The sequence below is a fragment of the Aythya ferina genome, assembly GCF_964211825.1.
Source record: "Aythya ferina genome assembly, chromosome: 24".
Taxonomy (NCBI): Eukaryota; Metazoa; Chordata; class Aves; order Anseriformes; family Anatidae; genus Aythya; species Aythya ferina.
The window spans coordinates 6,996,878-7,015,127 of record NC_140322.1 but is presented as its reverse complement, the minus strand read 5'-3'; the positions used below and the strand labels follow the sequence as shown (position 1 = coordinate 7,015,127).

Genomic DNA, 18,250 nt, shown 5'->3' with positions numbered 1-18,250 from the left:
ATAAAATCCTATTTTCCCAAAGTTGTTTTCCTGGCCAGTAATTTGAAAGTCTATCCATGAAGCTTGCCAGATGTTTCATAGTTTGGGGTCATCATTTTTTCCAGTTATAGCTGCATTTGTGCAGTTTCCCGGTCAGTGAAAACATGCAAAGCCTCGTACTAGATCATCTCTGCTTGAAGATATTTTTCCCTTCCTTTTTGCTGGCCAGGAATAAGACTTTTTTTGTTATCTCATGTTTCACCAAATGCAGATTTCATGCTAAAATGTCTCTTGAGTTTTCTCAAAAAATAAGTTTGCTTAAGTTGCTCTGATACTTGAGCCCTCCCTCTATCAGCCATTGCAGTTTTTGCAAATGATTGGAGGAGGATAAGTGTCCTGTTGTAACTGAGCATCTAAAGCATGATGGAGAGGTTTTGAGCTATTCACCAAGTGCTTTCCTTATAGAGCATGGAGAGAAAGACACACCTCCTGGGGTCTTGGTCTGTTTTAGAATATAATTGCTGTTTTTCTCTGTGAAGTATAAAGGGTGTTGGGGATGAGTAGTGCAGACAGAAACATCTACTTCTGAGAGATGTGAGTTAGTGAAAGGAGCTATCTGGTCTTTTCTCATGCTCTATATGTTGAAGTGACAGATGATGGAGAAAAAAATGGTTAAGAAATTATGAAATTATGTGACTGATTATTACAAATTAACATTTAAACTTCTCTTTTCATTTTTGATCTCGCTCTGCTTGGTTTCATATATGAAAATGTGTGATGTTGCCAGCTCTCAAAAATGTGTGGTGGCGGAGGCTGTTTTGCCCCTCAGTGCCTAGCTCTAATGAGAGGGGAGAGCATCACCCTTCCACGCAGGTAACACAGGAGAAAACATGTTGTCAGTGAGCTGTGCAGCTGTGAGATAGCAATGAAACGTTTGTTTTGGGGGGTTGTGGTCATATTGCATAGCTATTTTAACAGAGCCTCTTGCCAATTTTTTTTCAGTGCTAAAATCTTAGGAATTCTGGGTGTAAAACGATGGTTTTTATAGCTGAAGAACTAATTGTATAAAAACAAAGCAACATGTATGGCTTGCTAGCCACTGACAGAACCAGTACTTATATATATATATATATATTTCAAAACAACAGATATGTCATGGTATTTTTAAAAGATGGTGTGGAAAAGCAGATGCAACTGTGCTCATTCTTATTAGATATGCTAAACTACCATGTGATTTGGCACAAATTGTTATCTTTATGAAAATGGTCAACATGTAAAACTTACGTATGCACTTCTTCCCCTCCAGCCCCTTTTCTTCTCGCTCTCCCCCATATAGCTGGAATTATTGGAAAGGAGTTTTTGTTTGTCATTGAGGTATCCTTAGGAATATAATGATAATTCTGTAGTAGCTGGCTCATTAGGGTTTAATCAGTGTTTCCCAAATCACATTAGCACTGTATTAATGCTGAGATATGTTGTTGTAACTGCTTGAAAGACATGAAGTAGGAGCTTTGAGGGTGTGAGAGCTGTTTTAAAGAGAGACTTGAGGCTCTTCGGGAGAAGAGGGGCATTTGGGTGGCTGTTGATGTTTGCTGCTTCTGCACTTCTAGCGCAGTCCCTTCAGTAAGGTTCAAATATGTCCATTGTGATTTCTGACCTCTCCAGTCATTCCTTCAGGAGAGCTTGTCCCTGGAAAGATGAATGAGCATGGAGAGTTTTGATGCTGATGTCACAGAATTGTAGAGTGGTTTGGGTTGGGAGGGACCTTTGAAGATCATCTAGTCTGTCTTCTATCATGTCCAGACCCAAGTCTTCAGTTGCCACTGTAGTTTGTCTGCTGTCTTTCTAAACACCGTACTCGTCCTTTTTTTTTCTTGTGAATTAGTGTTGGGTGTTCTCAAACAGTCCGTTACTGACAGACAGTGCCTGACTCTGTGGTATGGTCATTGGAATGTACTCTTCTTCCCAGGGTGCCTTCCCGTTGCTTTCATGATCTTCTGGTGCATCTGGTGGTGTCGTTTCCTTCACTTGTTTGGTGTTTATTCGCAGTTTGTTGTGGACAGTGCACTGAGGCTGCTTCTCTGTATTTTTCTGTGCTGTGTTTCCTTTTTTTATTATTTTTTTTTTTGGTTTGGTTTGGTTTTGTAGGCCAAGATGTTTTTAAAAGATATTTTAGACCTGTCTATGAAATTTTCATGGTGGGGTGGTAGATTTTTTTGGTAGGGTTTTTTTGTTTGTTTGTTTTTTTGTGGTGTTTTGTTGGTGGCAGTGGTGGTTTTTTATCTTTTTTTTTTTTTTTTTTAATTCAAAGTCTGTGGAATTTGCCAGTAATTAGTTAATTAACTGTTAACTTCTGTTGCATTCAAAGTGTCTTCTGAAGATCTAGGCAAGAGATCAGCATTTTCTATTAACTTCATAGCAACTTTTGTCCATTAAATATTTTTTGAAATGTGATCAATTACTGAAATGCATTGGTAAAGTTTTCATGGACTACTATTAAATACCCAATTTTTTTATTCTGAATTTAAGTGTTAGGGAAATATTGAAATCATACATTTCCAGTATGATTTCCATTACTGGAGTAGTACGTATGTGATCATACTGAGAAGATGGACAGGTCCGGTGGAGCGTTGAGGATTAAATATGCATGATGCAATGGAAAGTCTAGAAATTGTCTGCTCATAGTATCTCCATTGAGCAGGTGAGAACTTGGCCAGGTAGGTCAAGTGTTTTACCAGCACATCAAAGGGCCTTCTCCAAAGGTTTGTGTGTCTTATTACTGTGCATTTGCTTCTATGTCAAAAAGAAGACATCATGGATTTCTTAACTGGAGCAAGGCAGGTGTATTTTATGCATGAAGTTGAAGCAGCTGACAAAAGCAAACACAGTCCTGAGATCACTCAGTTCAGGGTGCTGCCTTTGGAGAAAAGATGGCCTTCTGTGTGTGTGTGTGTGTATACACGTGTATATATATATACGTGAATACACACACACACATGTATGTGTACATATATATGCCTGTTAGTCACTTGTCCTTGTGCTGGAATATTTTTTTTTGTGATTAGTGCTCTGTTGTTTAGTGCTCTGCTGACTGTTGCACACAAAACATGTTTGTGGTCTGGAGAGATTTATTTAACAAAAAAAAAAACAGACTAAAATGAGAGTAATAACATACAAGCTGTATGTGCGTGGCTTTAAGGTTGTGTTAGAAATATTGTAGATGTGATGGTTTACATTTACTCCAGAAAAACATACATGTGGTAGACTATACTGTGTGGGGTCTTTCTGTGTATGTACATGTGTCCTATGACATTCTTCTGCCTCAGCTGCAGTGCTGCCATCAGATGTGCAGGAGTCTTACATCCATCTTATCCTGCTTTCTTGGTCATCTTGGAGGCTGCACTAGTTTCTAAATGCAGGACAACAGGGAAGGATGTGCATTGCCAGTGCAAGAGTGTGCCTTTCTGAACAGAATGTAGAGTGTCACATAGAAAGGTACATTGAGTGATGACAAAGAGGCGGTCGTGGAAAGCTGGGTATGAAAGATGTCTTCACACACACACTGAGTTAGCTCCTGCACTTGCATCCAACCAACCCTGTGAAAACCTCTGAACATGTCTGTTTGATCTGGCTTTAAACCCAGTGTATGATGATTATCCTACAGCATTCAGAGGTGGTTTGTGTTTCACCATCACAGTGGTTAGGTACCTTGGTGTATTCTGTGAATGTCTGATATCAATGCCCTTTGCTACTTGTCCACTTATCTCGCACTGTGAGGAGCTCTGGTTACTGTCCTCTCTAAAAATTACTTACTTAATTGAAGACTGTAGCGTTCCCTTTCCAGACTAAACAAAAACAATGCCTTCTACTCTCCTTAAAGGATTTGTTTCCCATACGTTTTGTCCTGGAATTTCTGCAATATGTTTGCAATTGTCCTTAAATCAGTTTTTCCCTTTTGTTTGCTGATTATCAAGGTTCTCAAGGTTTGAAACCATAACAAAAACAAGAACCAAACCCTGAGTGGCTATACAGATAGACAGATGGGTGAGTTAATTTGACTCATAGGTGACTGACTGATTTATCTACATACCCAATCTCAAAGAACCACTGCAGAATTTGATTCTGACAAAGCTGCAATGAGGAGTGAGCTCTTGGAGATACTCCTTGTCTGGCTCTAGGATCTCCTGTGACCTTCTGCCTAAGAGACTCAGAGCTTGTAGCCCATGGCTCATCCTGCTGGAGCAGCTGAAAGGCTGCAATTGTTTTTTGTAGCCATGATGCTGGTGCTTTCCTCCCTGAATTGGAAGGGGTTTAAGACAGAGGTTGATCTTTCTGCTGGCCCTGAGCTTTGTGCCTAGCTCCAGATGCCCTTTGTCCCTCTGCTTTGCACGCTCCTGCTTGTTTTTAAGTACATCTTCTGAGCTAATACCTGCTTTTTTACTGCAGGCCAAGGAGAAATGCATTTAACTGGCTGTAGGTTAACCCCAGGCAGGTTAGACTTTTGCCATGGGGACTGCAGCAGCTTTAACTACTAGATGTATTTCATACTCTGGGTTGATAATTTTGAGTCATTAATCCCATAAAAATGTGACCTCAGCATCCTTTTATCCCGTCAGTCTGGTACTGAAAGAATGAACGCACTTTTCTTCTATACAAACTTAAAAATGCAGTATCTTATTCCTAGTGAAAATTTTTCTACTTCCTTGAAACAAATCTTGGTCCAGGAGGGTGGAAAAGTTGGAGCGTCTTGAGTATTTGACAATCATCTTTCAGACCCCAGCTGGATTCCTGGGGCTTACAATTGCAAGAAACAGAAATGATGAAATTTGAATTCAGAAACAAAAAACAAGCAAAACAACAACAACAACAACAACAAAAAGTGCCTGACAAGTCCTGAAGAGCCAGGCCCCAGATGAGTTACTGCAGTCAGATGCTGTTGTCACTAGTACAGCAGACTAGGCCGTAACACAGTGCCTGAGCTAAAACCACACTTCCTGTGTGTGCCTTGTACATACAAATTAAAAATCACATTGCTGTAGGTGTGCTTTTGCCATTATTGTTACAAATACTTTCTAGAATGGCAGAAAAGTTAGAGGAAACTTTCAGATTCCCCCCCCCCTTTTTTTTCTTTTACTGACTTTTAGCTTGTTTTTAAGTATTTGACCCAAAATCCAGTGAAGCAGTAGAAGTGTTGACCTTGACATTAACTGATACCAACCCCAGCCTGGCTATGTAATAGCTGAGGTCATTTACAGTGCTGTGAAACTCAGCCCAAAACATCAGAGGTATTAGCAGTTCCTTTATACCTACGTGGCAGTGAGTCTTACTGTTACACTAATGGGTTTTTAATTGAAAGCTTTGGAAATTGGTCTTGTTGGTGGTTTTAATTTTCTCTTTCAGCAAGTTTTGTCAGCAGCTCTAACCCATGTGCTGCCTGACAATCAGGGCTTCCTAATGCAGAAATTAAACATCTTCCATGTGTGATTTGTTCCTTGCTTTTGTGACAAGCAAAAAATCTTAATCTGAGGTAGCAGCATGCTGTTTGGTCCCAGCATATTTGTTTATAACTGGTCCAATTTATCTGATTCAGGTGCACTGTGGCCAGGTATGAAACCTGAAAGTGGTTTAATTCAGACTCCATCTACAAGTCAGCACAGTGTTCTTACCTGCACTACAGGGTTAACCACAAGCCAGCCCAGCCCAGCACATTATTCTTATTCCATTGAAGGTAACTTGGCATGGTTTTTATCTGCATCTCTCTCCACCTAATTGAGTATAGATACCACAAATAGAGAGGCTTGCACGTTTGTTCTTGGTTTGTGCATGCTTCTTTATGCTTTGTCTCTTTTCTATTTGAGCGTGTGTATGTATTTGGCTTTGTATTTGCTACGTACCTCTGTATGCACCAGGCTGGCTTCTTGGTGCCATGCTGATGGACTTAACAGGGTGAAGAGCAAATGGGATGGGGAAAGGAGACTAAATGTTGTGTTCTTGCATGCCTTTACTGGGAATGTTCATGCAGCTTGTTGTTGTTGGTCTTTAGCTTGAAGTCAGTAAATGTACTGACTCAGGCTGGATTTTTTTTATTTCCTTCTGGCAGTAGAAGGCTCCTATATTATATGTATATACTCCCCCCCTCCCTCCACACACGCACAGCAGGATATTGTCTTGCTTGTGTGAGGCCTCCAGCTTGGAAAGTGGATTTGTGATTACAGAACTAGTCTACAGGTATTCCCACCGCTAAAGTGTCCCATCTAAGAAAGCTGTGTGCTGACTTTCACCAGCTTCCATAGCAATCAGCTTATGGCAAATATGTGCAAATAGTTACCCTTTTTTTAGACTGAATTTTTGCCATTTACATTTGGGTGATGAATTATGAAAATTTGTCTCTATAGGTTGTAGGAACCATTTCAGGAATACTTAATCTATTTCATGTGTGATATTTTCATGGAATAACTCAGGGACTTCAGGAATCTTTAGTCCATCCTCCTGCTCAAAGAATGGTTGGCACTGAATTCAGACCAGGCTGCTCAGGGCTTTATCCATTTGGGTTTCACAAACCTCCAAGGATCGGGATTTCACCACCTCCAGTGACAGAATGTCATCATGATTTTATTTTATTTTTTTTTTTGTCAAGTCAGAACATCCTCTCCTTCATGATCTGACCATTTGACCATTTATCTCTTTCTCTGTCTGTGCACCTGCAAAAAGAACCTGGCGCTGTCTTCTTGATTACTTCCTTGTAGATATTGCAGGCTGATGTTAGGTGCCCCAAAGCCATCTCTTCTCCAGCCTGAAGAAGCCCACTGCCCTTATGTAGCTGCATAGCTACAACATGCCCCTCGCAGGGCACATGCTCCAGCTTCTGACCATTTGGGTGGTTCTATGACAGACCTGTTCAAGTTTAGCAGCATTTTTCATGTGCTTGAGGACCAAAACTGAATGCCATATCCAGATGTGTTCTAACGAGTGCCAAGTAAAGGAGAATAATTAGATAATAGATTTCCTTAGCATGTCTTTCAGTGATAGGAAAGACATTTTATGTCACGGTACGTGCTCAGCCTTGCTTCGTTGTGACGGTAAATGGCACAGTATAGTGTTTATTCTCAATTTACTTCTCAGTAAATTACTGGAAGTAAATTTACTTCCAGTTTGTGATTAGAAGTATACCACTGGAAATCTACCATTCTTTAAATATAACTCTTCTCCAGGTACTTCAACTGGCAGAATAAATGGTAATGTTTTATAGCACTAGCCCTAACTGCAAAGGGGAATTTGTCAGAAATAGTTCTGCATAATATGACCTCAGGCAGTTTTGTCAGCTGGTGTGCTACAGCAAGCAGGTAAATCCCTGGGAATAAATGAGGTAAAAGAAATCACTTGTCAGTCCTCACTTCGCAGGAAGATTTTAAAATACTTGACCTGTACATCTGTAAGAATGTGGCCTAGGAGTCTCATGTTGTGAGAAGAGTTTCCCTTCGGACTGCACTTTGAAAGTGTGAAAAAATAAGTCTCTGTTTGGACTGGTGGTGCAGGGGAGGTAGTGGAGAACAGGAGCTGGAAGGATGGACAAAGACCATTGATCTCTTGAAGATCTATCTTTTTATATTTTTTTTTCAAACAAAACAGAGTGCTAAACAGTTGTATGGTGCTGCTGGCCCAATGGACGTGTTTACAGTGCATGATCAATACAATTTAGTCTGAAGACTAATGGTGGACTGAACTAAAATGATATTTAAACCCTGGTAATAGGTCAGATGGTGCTTAGTGACTGAGAATTTTGCTTTTTGTACTCATGCAAGCTGTAGCTGTGATGGCAAGTAGCAGAGGCTCTGTGAAGTGCTGACAGTGACATGGGAGGGATGGCTGCTTCTTGCCTCACCTCTTTCTTCCATGTGAGCAATGCAGCCAAGCGAAATGTAAAATGCATTAATTACCATTTCCCTTCCCAGCACATGAAGCTGCTTGAAAGAGGATCTTTGAAAACAACTGAAGCAAGACAGAATGGGATGAATGAGGCAGGGGAGTTAGGGATGAAAGGTCTGAAGACGAGCTCTGAAAGTGGGGGAGAAAACGAGAAATCAGAAGAGAAAGAGACATGGCAGCTTCAAGGCAAAGACTGCTGTTTACAGGACCATTAAAACTGAGATCAGGAAATGATCATGAAAAATCCCTTCTGGCACATCCATGCAAAACATTTTTGTGTGTTTTTGGCCCATTTAGAGGCAAAGGTGCTGACCCCCTGTGCAGAAAGAATTGCTTGATCTATGTAGTAGAAGCCATTTATAAAGATCTGATGTGTTACATTTTACAGATACAGGATAATTAAAAAAGTAATCTTGGAATGAGACTGGAGTTAAGGTAAACAGTGAAGTTGGGGATTGGGTGGTCTGTGTTTTTAACCAGAGTCCCAGCTCTTGGAAGTTTTTTGCTATGTTTATTTTTAAACTTCTGTGATCTGTCTCAGTGGAGAAGCAGCCTCTTCAGTGCACTGCAGAGGTGAATCTCTTTCTGTTTGCTCTCCATGATAATTTTGAGCGATGTGGTAGAACAACTTTGGTAGTTCATTTCTTCCAGCTTCCCATGAGCTTCATTCTGTTAGCAAGGAGCTTTTCTGGAGATCCATGCTTTGCAGTGCCCTGCCAGGTGGCATTTTCTTACTATAAACAGCAGCTTTGATTGTTTCTGTAATATGTATAGTTAAAAGGATTTTTATTTGGAAACTATCCCTTGCTCTTCAGCAATTGCATTTGAGGAGTATCTGACAAGTCCCTGATGCTCACAGCTCCTGCTTCTAGTAGCTGCATAGCTACAACATGCACTTGAATATCTTCATTGCCATTATTACTGTTTAGTGCAGCCTTTTTTCCTTTTTCTAAATGTTCACCCCCAAAACTTCCTTACACCTGTTTTTGAACACTGCTGCTCCTATCTGTGAGGGGATTCCCAGGGGCTAATCACTTGCCTTTATTTTTGCTTCTGTAGAGAGGCCACTTCACTTTCCCACCTCTTGTAAATACTGTGCATCTCTGCACTTCTTTTAAGATGTATTTCTTTTGTTTTTCACCTTTTTTGAGGCATATTTTGGATCGATTCCTCTTCCCAGGAGCTGTTTACCAGGTAGTACCTGTGCTTGCTGTAATACAATGTATATTGATTAAGAGTTCGTGGTGGTCTGTTCCCCTTTGCAGCTTCTCTGGGCTAGAAAGACTGAAGTCTTCAGGATGTTGAGTTCTTCAGTCTTGGGGTGAATTCTGCGTGGATGTGATTTGCAGAAAGGCTTTTCTCAGAGTGATGGTAAACTAGGTGATATTGTGGATTTCTTCAAGTCTTTTCATAAGTTTCTTAACAATTTTTGGTTTTATTTGTGTGTAAAGAAATTAGGTTTAGCAAAAGAAAATATTTCTTGGTGGCACTTGGTTTAGTACATGCTGGTTTTGTTTGTGCTTATTTCTGTATTTGTTTTCACTAATCCTTGAGGTTCCTGAAACTCTGTGGAGTAATGTTTAATGTTATAGCCTTGTCACTGTAAAATCATCAAATCTGCTAAATGACATATAGCAGATGCCATGAGTTGTTCCCGGAAGGTCTAGTTGCCTCTTAAGTACTTTAGAAGAACTGAATGCAGTGATGTGAAGAGTATTAAACATCTTAAAATTCTTACTAACAACTAGATGTCTCTAACAATTTGTCCTACATGTTGACAAATTATTTCAGAAACTCTCATCCAAAAAACTAGTTGTAATCTTACAGGGATATATATGGGGAGATGTATTCACTTCTCCACTAGGAAGCACCCTTATTATATTTTGAAATATTTTTACTCTTTCCTTATTTTTTTTGATCTAATTAAACTAAACATATTAATTCCAATGCAAACAGATAAGCGTTTTGTTATTGAACTGATTTTAAACACACTTCATGTCTGTTGTTTATTCTGATTCATTTTTAATTGCTTATAATTAAACATCAGAATGTGATTTCTGTCTTCTCAAAACTTTTAGTAAAGGTATGTAGCCATTCTGATTAAACTCCAGTTGCTTAGCGGGCACAGAGGGGGAAAAATCTTTTTAAAAGCTCTAGGTAAAATTTCTGAAACACTTGAAAATGATGTTTTTAAAGATCACTGTGTGTCAGTTCTCCTCCCCTGTAAGCCCGGTGGAAATTTAACTGGTTTCAAGATACCCCCCAACACTTTTTTGGCCATTACAAGCAGAGCTCTGCTGGAAGCACAAATGCTTGCACCTAAGCCAGTAAGAACTTATTAACTTATTTTACATCTTAGGTTGGTCTTGTCTCTCGTACTTCTCTTGAAACATATATATTTATATGAAGTAATTCTTAATTTTACAGCATCAACTACCAATGCCAATCCCGTGTCTACATCTTCGACTGTTGTCAATATTTCTACATCAGCCGTAGCCAGCATCTCACAGGTAAAATTTCCTCCTTGCTATATTTATGTGCAGCGTCTCATTCACCTTTGTTTAACACATTATTCAAAACTAACAGAAGAAAGCAAAATATTTGCACAACTTTAAGTAGAGCACAATGGTTACTAAAATTATAGGGTTCATTATGTTACTCTAAGTCAGCAAAATTGCTCTTGCTGTGTCTCTGACGATGTTGCTCTTCCCTTTGACCTTCACAGCAAACTTATTTGAGCTGTCCATAGCTCTGCCCTTATCCGCTAATCGTGTGGTGAATCTTAAACAGAGCACTGAGATTTCTTCATGAGAGACACTGGAAAAGAAACAATAGAACTAGTATTAGAACCAAACTACAGGGAGGATTATAGTTGGACATCTTTTGAATACCTTTGATCTCCCTCAGCAAGAAAAGGAATGTATGTTGTACACAATCAAAAAAGTTGAGTGAGATATGTGTTCTGATAGTTAGAATAAAACAAAATCAAAAAGCCCAGAGCCCTTCCAGTATGAGAACAGAGCCCTTCCAGTATGTCCTACTGTGGGGTAATAACTCCTTTCTTCCTGCAGGCAGCAGTTAACTGCCAGTCTGAATATTCAGATATTGCAAAGAAACCCTTCAACATCACAGTTTTGCAGAAGGAGAATACAGGAGCTGTGGGAAATCCAAGGGTTAAAGCAAATTCCTTGTATATTTACACTGCTGCTTTTTAAGGTTCTTTCGTTAGCATAAACTTGCTTAGAATTTTAAGGAGAAAATCTTGACTGGATTGTAATGCAGACTGAATTGCCTGATGCATGTTCACAAATTCAAGAAACTCCCTGAGTGAACTGGAAGTGTGCAGTGTGCCAGAAGAATGTGACATGGCACTTAGAGGGTGGCTATTTTCTCTACTATCAGTAGCAGAAATGAAAATCCTCAAGTATAGCTTGAGTTCAGGAGCCCTCTGATTTCAGTGATCAACTCTGAAATGAGTAAATTGTCTTCAGAAATAGATATCTTTAATCACAGTGTGCAATTTAATTGCTTTCTGAAGACAGGTCATGAGTAAAGGCACTTTATCCTTTATCTCTTGTGGCTGGGATTTTATTCTGAGTCAATGCCAGAGCCGTTCTCTATTGCTGTCAGTACATCTGGTATCAAAGTAAAACACAAGACAAAGACACAAATTCCAGAAGATAGTGGACTGATGCCTTGGCATCAACTGGATGCTCCCCTATTACTGTCACATCATTCATATAAATTCATTTTTGAAGAAACTAGAGGCAGAGGAAAATCCCTGTGGTTTCTGGCCTTCTGTGGGCAGAACTTCCCTGCTGTGGAGGCTATTGGGAAGTCATCTCTCTCAATCCTTTCTTGGGGATTTCCTATGTGTGTGGAAGGTAATAGCATAAAGTCGAAGTCAGACTATGCTCTTGCTGACATTTTTCTTTGACAGGCATATTCTAGTATAAAATTCACCATGATATAGAATGTTTTCTGAAAGGAGTGTCCTGTCATAACTAATCCTTTCCTCTAATAGGAATATCCTACATACACAATCCTTGGCCAAAGTCAGTACCAGACGTGTTACCCAAGTTCTGGCTTTGGGGCCATAACACCAGCAGACAGCAGCGCGGAGAGTACTGCATTAGCAACGACTACGTATCCGACTGAAAAAACAAATGCCATGGTGCCTACACGGACGGTGCAGAGACATTCCTCTGGTAATGGTTGCATCTTTAACAGGGTGGCATCTGTAACAGGGTGGCTAATACCTTTGATAAACAACACAGTGTGCAGACATGGAGAAAACTTTATTTCAAAATGTGTAATTGAAGCACATTTGTGTGCTGTGCAATCCTGGACAGGATGCTTGTTTCCATCGTCACACTCTGTCTTACTGATGTGCAGACTATGTGGTGGGCCAGCCAGACTTATGTATTGGAAATCTTATACTACTGTGGTTTGGGAGACACACACCATATACTCTGAATGCTGTAGAGAGAGGGAATTCCGGGGGTGACTGGAAGGGGAGTTGACAGCAGCTTTCTGGGGTATGTTGCCTCTTGTCACGTGTCCGGGCTGGGTGTCCACGTGGGCTCCAGGGCATCTATGTGATATCCAGCCTTGATAGCTCCTAGCTCTTACCTTCCTGCAGCCAGGTATTCATATTACACAGCTGCCAAACCCAGGTAAGGAGGCCCTTTGGAACTTCTCATGCATTTTTAAGAGCTGTAGTTTGGCCACAACCTCTCAATGAGTTGGTCTCTGATGTGCCCTGGAGCGCATCCTTTACTTTCCTCTCTTCTGTCTGCTTCATCATGTAAACCATTGAAAGCTGCTGTGCTTTGTATGTGAACAGCTCTGCATAGCATTAAGTTACCTGACACTTGTCAGGGCAGATTTTAGCTGTTATTAGAAGAAATGTAGAAAGGGACTTAACTGACTTTTCTAGAGAAGTCACATCTTTGGCTGACCTTCTCCACTAATGCTATATAATGTACCAGCTTGTAGAGGTATTGATTGACTAAGGTTTTTCTCAACAAAATTACAGTTTTCTAAATTTAACAACAATAAAAGCAAAGACTTAGTGCTTCCTCCAGCATCTTACACAAGGTGTTACGAGATTCTGTTTCTGTAGAGCACTTACCAAATGAAATCTGATGTCTGTTGTAGATTCACTTTATTTTTGTTAGTGTGCTGTGTCTGGCTGAGATGAAGCTAACTTTCTTCACAGCGGCCCTTATGGTGCTGTGTTTTGGATTTCTGGCCAAAGTAGTATTGACAGCACACTTCCGGCTGGAAGGGGACACAGCAGGGACAACCGATACAAAGTGGCCAAATACATATACCATATATATGTGGTATATACATGTATACCATATAACGACATGCTCTGCAATAAAAACTGACACAGAGGAAGAAGGCGGCAGGGCATTTTGGCTTCCAAGGCAGCTGTTGCTCAGAGACTGGCTGGGTATCAGCCCATTGTGGGAGGTGGTGGGCCTTTGCAGCACCTGGTTTTGATTTTTTTTTCCTCCTCTCTTGTTACAAGACAAAGACTTGTTTTTGTCTCAACCCACAATTTTTTTCACTTTTGTTCTACCTGTTTTCTCCCCTGGCCCACTGGAGGGAAGAATGAACAAGCAGCTGCGTGGGTACCTATCTGATAACCAGTGTCAGCGCACGACTGCTGTTTAAACCCTCTCCTTTGGTGCTTGCTGGAAGTTTTAAGTTCTGGTTTAGGTGTTTTAAAGAAGAGTGACTACAGTTAGGTCTTCATAATGTTTTTTTTTTTTTTTTTTTTCCTTTCTGCTTGTTATTTTCCATAGATCTTTTTGTCCTGTGAATGATTGTGTCACAGGCTCTTAGAAACAGAACTTGCTATGTCTTAGCTCACCTACTCCCTGCATGCCTTGGGCATAAGTACACAGAGTGTACTGAGTGCACTGTAGGTCCTTGGTTCCTTAGATGTCCAAGGGAATGGAACACTGAACCAATAGTTGGATTCTTTTGCTTTAAATATTGCCTTTTTCTAAGCTTATCTCAGGACCTTTATTTTCTTAATTCCTTGTAACTTCTACAGTGTTTTCTGGGGTCTCAGTCCATCTAGTGCTTTGCTGAGTGGCTGCCCTGTGAACATGGCCTCAGAGCTATTTTTGAGGCTTGTCTCTGATAGCTGGATTTCACCAGAGCATTCTCTCCTGGAGGCATATATCCCCAATAACTTGACCTGCATTCCAGATACCTACTATTGTTTTGGCAAAACCCATCTACTAGGCAAATGCCAGATTTTGAGTGTATTCAGTCCTCTTTGCACAGAGAAGGAGAACTCTGCATGCAACATTTTGTTTTGGGAAAGCTGCTTCTGAACTGCTGTTCAGTTCAGAACAAATTGCCTAGTTTAACCCATAGTAATAATTAACACTTTGACCTCAGTACACCTGTATTCCTTGCTTTTACATGTCAATAATTGGTGTCTTTCTAAATGCTTTTTGATTGTTTGTTTTTTCCCCTCAAAGAGAGAATACAGATATCACTACTGGATGACTTTGCTGATAATGCTGTGAGCTCTGGCTGGGCAGAATTCCTGGCTAGTCCACAGGGTCCAACTGACTGGGCTTTCCCTTCCTGGGAAGTAGAACTTGGAAACAGTTACTTCTCCCCAAATTCCAGAGAGAGCTATCATATGCTCCTGTAGCTCCAAAAGGGCTCGAGTCCTTTTTTAAGACAGGAGGTGTTCTCCATACCTTTCTTGTCAACCCATCTTTACCTTGTGGGATACCACAGCAAGGTGATGACAAAAAGCATGCTGTGATGTTGTAAATCAAGAAGCATGGTGCTTCAAGTGCTTTGCCTTTTTCAGGAAGCAGTTGTCCTCTAGTTGGAGCAAACAGCAGGAAATCTACACGTCTGAATCTGTTTTTACATGATTATGAAAGCTCCAAGCAATTGACCTGTTACTTCAAGCCACCAGTCAGAGAATGGCCCAGTTGTTAATGTTCTCAGTGACATTTTCTTAGTTCAGGAGTACTCTTGAGTTCACCATTCTACGTGAATTTTCATAGGAATTGGCGCATGTTCATTAGTTGCTTCATGCTCAAGACCCAGGCCAAATTCAAAAGCTTTCAAGTTGTCTTGGCTCCAGAGTCAAAAACTGGTCCAGGTCATCCATCTGGTATCCCTGGATTGAGGACATGGATGACCCTATTCCTTTCTGCATTCCTGATAAACTTTGGTTCTATTTCTGAATAAGTCAGGCAGACACCTAAGATGTTAAATCTTCTATGTGAAGTGTTAATAGAGGTTTCAGAGGGTGTCTCCCATTGTCATAGTACTCTGCACATTAAAACATTTATTTACTTGGTGATGCTGCTTTACCCTTTCCTGGTGAGAGGAGTTCTTACTGGTTGGAGAATTGGCTCTATAATGTATCCCTTTTCAGTCATGGCCATGCTGCTTGGCCAAGCCTTTGTCTCCAGGGCCAACTACATCCCTGTTTTTTATCTGTTTTGTTTTGTTTTGGGGGGAGTGGTTGGGCAATGTAGCTGTAGTCTGTCTCGTGTACAGTCATCATGCTATGGATTTGTGTACGATGAACATACTCCAGATAACTCCATACACTGGCTATTGCTTAACTGTTACTCTAAAGATATTTTGCAGTGGAACAGGAGGGAGTAGTGTATGCTGAAAACAGCATGTCTCATATAGGGTTGCTCAGCACAGAAAATTCATTTCACTAGCCCAGGAAATCTAGGATGGACAGGCATTACTCAATACTTTCCTTTGTACTTTCATTCCAGATTAAGAGTTTCTGACAGAAACTCTCAAGAAGCATTAAAAGAAACAAATGAAGAATAAAGCAGTGCTAGGATAGAGAGACTTTTGAGGGATTTACAGGCCTTAGGTTGAAGGGTGCTATGTCTTTTACTGCAGCAGAATGCAGTAAGTAGGTCAGTCCTGACAGGTACTGAATTCAGGAGACAAAGCTATTTTAAAATGATGGGACAATGAAATCATATTTTGTGTTTTAACAATGGTTCGACTACTATTGCTTCAATAACACAAGGTGTCTTACCTGTTGCAGGGGAAGCTTGTGGTCAAATGCTGTGAGTTTTGTGTTGGTGTCTGTTTTGAGAAATGAGGGGATGAGAGCTCTGTGATTTCTTTCTGCAGGAGATGCATCCACAAGTCCATCATTGTCAAGAGCAACAGCAAGTAAAGAGTTAGATGAGCAGGCAAGAAAAAACATCCCTGGGAAGAACAGAGGGAAGAGGAAAGCAGACACCTCCTCCTCACAGGACAGTGAACTGGAGGTAAGTACTGATGTTTTCTACAGGTAGCACTACAGAATGGTGTGGTGGTAAAAGGTCTCTCTTTCCTTCCTCCTGTGTACATGGAAATGAAAGGGGATAATGTAGGAAATTCCTATGATCCTTGTTATCTGAGAACTGGCCCAAATTAGTTCTTCAGTGGCCCTTGACAAGCACGACTTAAACACATTTTGGAATTGTAGTAGTGTCAATGGAGCAAACATCTGGATGTCTCCAGCACAGTTTCCTGCTCAGAGCAGGGCTCTCCCCACCACTAGAAGAGGATGACCATAACTTGGCTGAGTTGAGTCTTAAGAACCTCCAAGGTTGGAGATCCTGCATCTATATATTGATGTCCTGGGACTACCACACCCACCTTGGGAAGCAGGTTTTCCTTCTCTATCCAGAATCTCCCAAGCTGGAATTTGCCTGTTCTTTTTTCCGTTGCAGTTTTCCATCTGTCACTACTGAGAATTTGTCTCAATTATCTTTGCAGTTATTCTTCAAGTAGTTGTGGGCTGCTATTAGATCACTCTTAGTGTCCTCTTTGCCAAGATAAACCATCACAGCTCTGTCAGCCTCAGCAGCCCTTTGCTGACTGCTCTCCAGTTTCCTCACATACCTCTTGAACAGGGGATACAATACTGGACCCAGTATTCTGGGGTGACCTTCCCAGTGCCAAACAGAGTGGAACACCTTCCCTCCATCAGTTCTTCACCATATTCTCCAGCATGCAGTTAATCTTATCTACAGGGAGAGTGCACTGCTGGCTCATATTGCACGTGGTATCCAATGTACTGTCCAGCTCTTTCCAGCCTGGACCTATTTAAGGGGTTATTCTACCCCCACATGCAGAATCTGCAGTTACTGAACTTCTTGTAGTTCCTGCTGGCCCAGTTCTCAAGTCTGTCAAAGTCCTTCTGTACTAAAATTCTATTAGTCACAACAGCCAATCCCCTTTATTTATCTTAACAAAGGTGTCTCTGATAAACACCAAGGTCATTTACCTGTTGCTCTCTACATCATCAGCAGTAAATATCTACCCTAGCTGGGCTCTAAATTTCATTATCACTCTAGTGTTTTGCTTTTATAACTATAAAAACAGGAGAAGCTTTTGAGAAAAAAATTGATCAAACGAGTCTTACCCGGAGTGTATAGTTGCCCTGTTTCAGTATATAAACTCCACCACGCTACGCTGGAAGAGTTTAACTAATAATGTATTTAGTCTGTGAGATGAACGCTGTTGTTCATATCTGTTAGTTGCATACTGCAACTAACTGCAAAATGAACCCTAGAAGTTGTTCCTTTATTATAGCATTGTACTTGAACTGTCTCGACTCTACAACTCTAGTTGGGGAGAAACGTCAATCTGCTGGAGGGTAGGAAGGCCCTGCAGAGGGACCTGGACAGGTTGGGTCAATGGGCAGAGGCCAAGGGATGAGGTTCTATATGGCTAAGTGCCAGGTCCTGCACTTTGGCCACAACAACCCCATGCAGCACTACAGGCCTCGGGCAGGGTGGCTGGAAAGCTGTGCAGAGAAAAAGGATCTGGGACTGTTGGTTGATGCTCATCTGAACATGAGCCAGCAGTGTGCCCAAGTGGCCAAGAAGGCCAACGGCGTCCTGGCTTGTGTCAGGAATAGTGCAGCCAGCAGGACTGTGGAGGTGATTGTCCCCCTGTGCTCAGCTTTAGTGAGGCCATGCCTTGAGTGCTGTGTTCAGTTTTGGGCCCCTCACTACAAGAAGGACATCAAGGCCCTGAAATGTGTCCAGAGAATGGCTATGAAGCTGGTGAAGGATCTGGAATGCAAGGGAGTGGCTGAGGGCACTGGGGTTGTTTAGTCTGGAGAAAAGGAGGCTCAGGGGAGACCTTACTGCTCTCTACACGACCTGAAAGGAAGGTGTGGGGAGCTGGGGGTCGGCCTCTTCTCACAGGTAACTAGTGATAGAACAACAGGGAATGGCCTGAAGTTGGACCAGGGGAGGTTCAGGTTGGAAATTAGGAGACATTTCTTCTCAGAAAGAGTGGTCAGACACTGGAACAGGTT

The 18,250-nt window shown here is 41.2% G+C and overlaps 1 protein-coding gene across 11 annotated transcripts in view; it reads left to right on the top strand.

Moving 5' to 3' along the window:
* EYA3 (EYA transcriptional coactivator and phosphatase 3) overlaps positions 1 to 18,250 on the top strand; it is a 61,676-nt gene that overhangs the window by 32,396 nt on the left and 11,030 nt on the right. For 8 of the 11 annotated variants that reach the window (XM_084496928.1, XM_084496929.1, XM_084496920.1 and 5 more), the window contains 4 exons: positions 5,570 to 5,707; positions 10,333 to 10,415; positions 11,930 to 12,113; positions 16,066 to 16,205. In XM_084496928.1, the coding sequence (XP_084353054.1) occupies positions 5,570 to 5,707; positions 10,333 to 10,415; positions 11,930 to 12,113; positions 16,066 to 16,205 (545 nt within the window). The remainder of the gene's footprint in view (positions 1 to 5,569; positions 5,708 to 10,332; positions 10,416 to 11,929; positions 12,114 to 16,065; positions 16,206 to 18,250) is intronic. The other 3 variants (XM_084496921.1, XM_084496930.1, XM_084496922.1) reach the window with 1 other exon arrangement.